We start from the raw sequence: 7,974 nt of genomic DNA on the forward strand, positions 1-7,974 counted from the left end.
TTGATTTGTCTAGGTACTACCTTGAGGCTTCCTTGATATACCACCCATCATAGCTTTCTCTGGGACTGCATTGGCATCTCCCTAGTCTTTGGTGCATACAATACTCTTTGGTACTTTAAATGATTGTAGGGCTATCTCGGGTACTTTTCTATGGTCTCTTTGGTATTTGTAAGTACTACCTCCCACTATATTTGGTTGCTTCTAGCTAGCTTTGGTATGTTTACTTTTTATTGGAAGTGCCTGGGTACTTAGACATCTAGGATGGTACTACCTTGGTGCTTCCTTGTTATAGTTTCAAAACTAGCTTTGACTAGAAGATGCCTTGGTATGTTCTTGATCTCTTTGGTGCATAAGTACTCTTGGAATGTTTGGTACTCTTTTTGGTAGTTTTTGTAGGTATTTTTGGTCCTTTGCATTGTTTTTGTAGAGACTTGAACCTTATCATTGTAGGATGGGACCACTTTGGTACCTCCTTGGCATAGTTCCAATTGTTTAGTTGTGGTACCTTTCCATAGGTTCTTTGGTAGTTTTTTAATCCTGCCTTCTAGTATTTTTGGTACTCTCTTAGCTGCATTGGTGCTCCCTTGATATACCACCAATCAAAGATTTCTCTAGGACTTCCTTGGTATCTCCTTGGTCTTTGGTGCATACAATAATGTTTGGTACTTTTAATGATTGTAGGGTTGTCTCGTGTACTTTTCCATGGTTTCTTTGGGATTTATAGGTGATGTCTCCAACTATATTTGGTACTGCTTCTAGCTAGCTTTGGTATGTTTACTTTGTCTTGGAAGTGCCTGGGTACTTAGACATTTAGGATGGTACTGCCTTGGTGCTTCCTTGCTATAATTTTAAATCTAGCTTTGACTAGCAGATGCCTTGGTATGTTCTTGATCTCTTTGGTGCATAAGTACCCTTGGACTCTTCGGTACTCTTTTTGGTAGTTTTTGTAGGTAGTTTTGGTCCTTTGCATTGTTTTGGTATTGCCTTGGACCTTATCATTGTAAGATGGGACCGCTTTGGTACCTCCTTGGCATAATGCAAATTGTTTATTCTTGGCAGATTTTTATAGTCTCTTCGGTAGTTTTTAATTCCTGCCTTCTAGTATTTTTATATTGTCTCTACCTGCCTTGGTGCTCCCTTGTTATACCACCAATCAAAGCTTTCTCTAGGACTGCCTTGGCATCTCCTTGGTCTTTGGTGCATACAATATTGTTTGGTACTTTTAATGATTGTAGGGATATCTAGAGTACTTTTCCATGGTCTCTTTGGGATTTATAGGTACTGTGTCCAACTATATATGGTACTGCTTCTAGCTAGCTTCGGTATATGTTTACTTTGTCTTGGAAGTGCCTAGGTACTTATACATCTAGGATGGTACTGCCTTGGTGCTTCCCTATTATAGTACCAAATCTACCTTTGACTAGAAGATGCCTTTGTATGTTCTTGATCTCTTTGGTGCATATAGTACCCTTGGACTCTTAGGTATAGTTTTTGGTAATTTTTGTAAGTAGTTTTGGTTCTTTGCTTTGTTTTGGTAGTGCCTTGGACCTTATCATTATAGAATTGGATTGCCTTGGTACTTCCTTGGCATAGTACCAATCGTTTAGTCTTGGTACCTTTCCATAGTCTAGTGGGTGGTTTTTAACTCTTTCAAGGCCACTATTTTTGGTATTGTCTCTTACTACTTATTATACCAGTGCCTAGTTACTGCCTTGGTAGTTTTAGTGATTCTAAATCTAGGTAGCAAGTCCAAATCTGCATGGGTATTGTTGGTGCAATGATTGATATTTTGCGTGCGATGTCTAGTGCATGACGTGTTCTTTGAGATTGATTATTTTTCTTTTGTTGTGTAATAGACACATAATGACAAGCGGGAGGCCTCTTGCAAGGAGGGACATGTCCATTGCCAATTTGTGAATGGGATGCTCAAGGAAGTGAAGTAGGGAAAGAGGTTCACCCTCTTTTCCAGGCCACCCTTTGTAGATATTGACAAAACAATCCATGTGTTTGGCATGTGTGTTGCATGTGGGGAGTATCTAAAGGTGGCGTATGTTGTGGGCAGGCATCAATTCATGTTAGAGTGCAGGCATCAATACCACCCTGTCTGTTTCGGTGCACTTTTGCACAATAGTGGCACATGTGTGAAAGAGGGGTGTGGCATGGTAATTCTTGCAGTGGCAAAAGCGTATATAAGTGGGCATTATACTGTAAAGGGTAAGTTGGCCTTGTTTCCAATACATTAAGGATTTCTACTTTTGGATTACAATGTTGATTGAGTGAATCATTTGTGATTGTGCAGATGAGAAAGATGTGACACCTACGGGCCAAGATGTGCAAGGAACTAACACGGTGGGTGTGAAGAATGATGGGCCTAGACTAGCAAAGGTTTTTATTAAGGATGTGCACCTTGCTAGCATGGAACGGCTTCTAGATGTCCTTGCACACTAGGAATCTAGTACGAAGAAGGAGAAAATGGAGGGACAGGATGTGTACACAACGGGTGAAAGCCAAGGGGTGGATACCGCTATGGAGAAGAGGGAGGTTTTTGAAGGCCAAGATACTGTTGGAATGAATAATGTTGAGGCCTCTGTAACGGACATCAACAAGCCACAGGACGAGCAAACCAAGTTTGATAAACATGGTGCAATTGAAGAGGTGATGCAAACTACAATTAAGGCCATGGCAGGGTAGGGTGTTGTTGAAGATAATGGCAAGGGAGTGGTCGATGGTGTTAAAAAGCGGACAATAGTGAGGATGATGCTAAGGGTGGGATTGATGAGCAAGATGTAAACAAGGGGATGTGGATGTGGACACTATTGATTTAGAGAAGGTAGTCATTCCAACATCCCCAAGTGATTTCACCTTGTCGGACTTGTTGTTTGCAGTAGGAAGAAATCGAGTTCGTGGGACATGCCAACAAGTCCCGTGCTTACAAACTTTATCTTATGCCTACCCTTGTAATTGGCATTCTGTGTCTTGATGTAATGCACTGAGATTATATTTTGGTCTCCATCTATCACCATATGTTTTAAGAACAAGTTATAATTTCCTTCTTATATTGTGCTCTCTTGTGGTAGACTTTGACCCTTTGATCTTTGAATTGACCCTGTAAGTAAGTTGTTTTAGGATCTTCATTGTGTGCTAATTGAATAAAGATATTATTGACACTGTAGAAATTGATCCATGATGGCTAAATAAAAAATCACGTGACACATAGCTACCCAAGATGTTATGGCTATAGGCAAGCGACTGATTGTATTTTATGTGAATAGTGTGATCTTAAAGAGCTACAACCAACCACCACCAAAGATGTAGTTTTTGCACCTCCTAGCGGAGGTGAGACCATTTGTATATCGTCTGGGTCGAGAGTTATGGTGTGTGGTCAAGCCGAATGCAAAAGATGTGCTTGTAAATTTGTCCAAGCAAGCAGATATTACAATAAGGTCCTGTTGTAGAAGAGAAAAGCTAATGCACTTTTTGGGAACATGCCTGCCATACTGTCGTAGTAAACAAGTGGTCAAAGGTATACATCTGGCCCTATTCTAACCTCATGCTGATTACCAGTGTTGTACTGTCATTAATTTTGCTTAACTTTCCCGTACTCTTACAAATGTCTTCAGTCAAGAAGATTGTGATATGTGGCTACCCAGCATCCTTGATGTCCCGTGTGTGCCAGGGGACGTTGGTGATAAGATTGTCTTTGTGAAGCTTCTGAGATCAGTGTGGGCAATCGCATAATGTTGTGGGAAAAACACCCGTCGTATAATGCCAACACTACCATACTTGTAGATGACTGTAGATATAAGTCTCTTACAAATGACTATGAGAACTGTCTAGCCATTCGGTCATATGAGCCTTCTTACCTTGATCCCTAGTATCCCTTGTATTTCATGAACTTGGTCAAGCCCTGGCTGGAGGGATGGATTTCTGCTCCCTACCCAAGAACATATAGCCATCAACACCCCGTCTTTGATGTAGAAGATGACGTTATCCCTCTTGTTGCTGATTATTTCATTCAGCAAGAGGGATACGCTTATCGCTTTGACCCCCCTATCAACCCATGATTTGTGGAACAAAGAAAGAAAATTTTCTTGGTGAAGTCTGCTATGTATTCTTCTTTACGTGAAAATAAAAATCCACTAATGTCCATTTAGTCATTTTTCTTACAGTATGCTTATGTGGTCATTTTGTCTTTATCTTTGGATTTTGGTACTGGTAAGTACCAAATTTGGTATTGGTCTTCTCAGTGTAGGGTGATTGTAACTCATGGAAGCTCCATTGTACGAACTTTATAGAAAAGCTTTGTTTTTGGAAAAAATTACCATTGTGGGCTAGGGAAATTATAATTACCAATATCAAATTTGAAGCCTTTGGTGCTCGGACTCACAACTTTCAGGCTTTGGTACTGGTAAATTGAATACTAGAAAGTACGGTGCTTCTCATCTCACTATAGGGTGATTGTAGAAGAAAGCTTATTTTGGAAAAGAACAATATTATGGGTTGGGGAAGTTAGGTACACCGGTATAAAATTTGGTGCTTGTGATACTGGCATTGACAACTACAGAATTTGGTATTGTAAAGTACCAAATTGGGTGTTGTTCATCTCACTACTACAGGGTGTATGTTGAAGATAGCTTATTTTGGGAAAAAACAATATTATGGGCTGGGGAAGTTAGGTATATCAGTGCAAAATTTGGTGCTTGTGATACTGCCATTGGCAACAACCAAATTTGGCATTGTAAAGTACCAAATTGGGTGGTGTTCATCTCACTACATGATGATTGTTGAAGATATGGGTTGGGGAAGTTAGGTATACCAATACAAAATTTGGTGCTTGTGATACTAGCATTGGCAACTACCAATTTGGTGTTGTAAAGTACCAAATTGTGTGTTTTTTATCTCACTATAGGGTGATTGTTGAAGATAGCTTATTTTGGGAATAAAATTTGTGGGTTGGGGAAGTTAGGTATACCAATATAAAATTTGGTGCTTTTGATACTGGCATTGGCATCTACCAAATTTGGTTTGTAAAGTATCAAATTTGGTGTTGGTCATCTCACTACAGGGTGATAGTAGAAGAAAGCTTATTGGAAGAAAAAAATATTATGGGTTGGGGAAGTTAGGTATACCACTACAAAATTTGATGCTTTTGATACTGGCATTGGAGACTTCCAAATTTGGTAGTGTAAAGTGTTAAATTTGGTGTTGAACATCTCACTACAAACTGATTGTAGAAGAAAGCTTCTTTTGGAGAAAGCTTATTTTGGAAAAAAAATATTATGGGATGGGGAAGTTTTAATAACAGTACAAAATTTGAAGCTTTTGAGGCTTGAAGTACTGATACTGGGTAAGTACCAAATTTGGTACTGGTCTTCTCATTATAGGGTGATTCTATGTCATAGAAGTCAATTATACAAACTTTATAGTAGAGTTAGCCTTTTTTTGGAAAAAAAACAACATTGTGAGCTCGAGAAGCTACAATTACCAGTACTAGTAAGTTCCAAATTTGGCCGTGGTCTTCTCGTTGTAAGACAATTGTAACGCACTGTTTTTCAAGTTCCTAAATATTATGTTCTATTACTAACCTCAACAATGTAGCATGTGATGTGCATACATAGTGGAGGTAGGAGGGAAAGGACAAATTACTCAGGCTTGAATGGTAGACCTAGTACAAATTACTCAATCTCTCAAATGGCAGAGGTGAGGATGGGTCAAATTCCCTCATCCTCTTCTACATCATCATCATACAACATACTATTGTATACATTTTCATAGACCTCACTGTTGGTTAACATAAACATGTTTTGGAGTCGAGACATAGGCTCCATCAAATTTTGTATGGCTCTTACAAGGTGGGATTGGATCATGATTGGTTGTGTATGATCAAGAAGGTTGTATGTATCACATTTCCCATCCACTTGGCCATAGTACAAGCTTTCAACCACAAGTCCACCTCTAACAATCTTGTTGTGCCACTTATCCAATTGTAATTTGTGTGCCTAGTACATGGCTTAAGTGCATTTCAAAAGATAAAAGTCCTCACCACCTTCAACTGCCTACACTACAAAGTTGTCCCCAATGGACAACATTTCACACATTGTCTGTGGGCTGCCCTCGTACATTGGTGAGTTGATGTCCGATATTATTGCTACAGTTGTCATGTTGCTATCATCTTCCCTAGCTCCCTCCTCTTCCTCACTATCCTCATTCTCCACCTCTTGCACCGGTACAATGGATATGTATTTACATTCTTCAATGTATTGCTTGCTCTTGCATCTCCTCCATTGCCCACTTAAACATGCATCACAAAATCATGAGAGTGTACGAAGACGTAGATCGCATGGGTCCTCAGGTGAATAACCATCTACACAATGGGTTGCACACGAGCCTTGGATTCATTGACATTCCCACTAGATATCCCATTTCACTTCATCCTTTGGAACCAGTCAAAACGCTGTGTGTGTGTTAATTCTGTGTGTCCCAGTCATGTCTCAAAATTTTGCCTTTAGAAAATTACCAACATCAACCGAAACCTCCATCGGTGCCCCATCTAGTTTCAGCTCCTCATGTGCTAGTGTTCTCTTGATGATAGCACCAGCTCCATCGTGCTCCCCGTTTCCATGCTTCGATGCAAAGAAGTTCCACATCATGTGCAAGCCTACAATTGATGGTACCTGACAACAAAGTAAAAAGGTCATTGCACCTTGAATTGCAATGCTTCACCATCTAACCACCCCCAATGATATCACAAACGGTGACCTTGATCTTTCACCCACCTGTCATGAAGCATAAATCAATGTTGCACAAACAAAGTATCATGCTGCTTATCATTAGATATGTAGAAATGCAGTGTCTTCTGTATGGCACCTGCTGAATTTCTAACATATATAATATACACAAGGATTGTTACTCGTGTTGACCACCAATGCATCAATTGTATTTCATTCTGTACTTTGAATGAATAATTCTCCACAAAGTCAATTATGGATACAACAACAATGTTAGGAAATCTAGGCATGCTTTCTTTAAACTTTTGTGCCTGCCACCGAAAGATGAAGTTGTGCTTGATGAAATATTTTAGATGCTTTGCAAAAAGGCCATGGAAAGGAGCACCTGACATTCTTTGTAGAACCAAGTACTTTATTTCCTTTTCACTTCCATCATCAGCCACATGTCCACTGTTTACGTATGAGCACCTTGACACACACCTCCTTGCTATCATTGGAAATCTCATTTGGGCAGAAGGGCAATGTGGTTACTCCACATTGAGAACTTTCCCCGACCAAGAATTTCTTTGTGTGGAACTCATTGTTGTCAACTGGCTTTGGACACAAAATGGATTCCCACAAACTACTTGTGTGCTGCCATATCACCTGGTTTACAGAGCAGTGATTTGCATCATTATTGCTACAACACACGGAACATCTACAAGCATGAGATTTTCCATGATGCCCAAACTTATTTTTCCGCATGTGATTGAAAGCCTCCTTGAGGATTAAAATTTGCACATGATAAAATTTGCAAGTATACGGTTCTTTTAGATTTCGAACAAAGAATGGATTCAAGGCCTCAAAAGACCTAAGAGACAGCTCGATCGTGGGGTGCGTTCGTTTGAATCTCTTGTACAGTTCCACTTGAGATACAAAAACAATGTAGGTTAGAATCCTTGAAGATGACACAGAGATGCAAGATTCAAAAGTTACAATAACCATACCCAAAAGTTGATAGTAAAGTACCAAATATGAAACTGAGAATTCAACTAGAAAATAATTTAGCATATAGTACCAGCCTCAGAGACTTGGTATCGTGCAAATAGTACCCAAGCCATTGTAAAGTTCCAAAATGAGTGTTTTGGGTACTGATTAGCCTTAAGCTTTGTAAGGTGATTGGATGAAGTACCAAAGTATTAATGACCTGGTAATGTGCAAATACTACCCACAACATTATAAAGTGCCAAGTTGGAAACTTTTGGGT

The 7,974-nt window shown here is 39.6% G+C and overlaps 1 protein-coding gene across 1 annotated transcript; it reads left to right on the top strand.

The window, feature by feature from the left end:
• Nucleotides 1-2,472: 2,472 nt before the first annotated feature.
• On the top strand, nt 2,473-2,691 carry LOC147445266 (uncharacterized). Its single transcript, XM_086525988.1, has one exon. It carries the CDS (start codon nt 2,473-2,475, stop codon nt 2,689-2,691), a length of 219 nt encoding a protein of 72 aa, XP_086382114.1.
• Nucleotides 2,692-7,974: the final 5,283 nt, after the last annotated feature.

The sequence above is a fragment of the Adiantum capillus-veneris genome, chromosome 12 (genome assembly GCF_014529385.1).
Source record: "Adiantum capillus-veneris isolate H3 chromosome 12, ASM1452938v2, whole genome shotgun sequence".
NCBI lineage: Eukaryota > Viridiplantae > Streptophyta > Polypodiopsida > Polypodiales > Pteridaceae > Adiantum > Adiantum capillus-veneris.

Excerpts from the sequence above, each read along its gene's own strand:
- LOC147445266 (XM_086525988.1), top strand. The coding sequence starts at position 2,473 with ATGGAGGGACAGGATGTGTACACAACGGGTGAAAGCCAAGGGGTGGAT.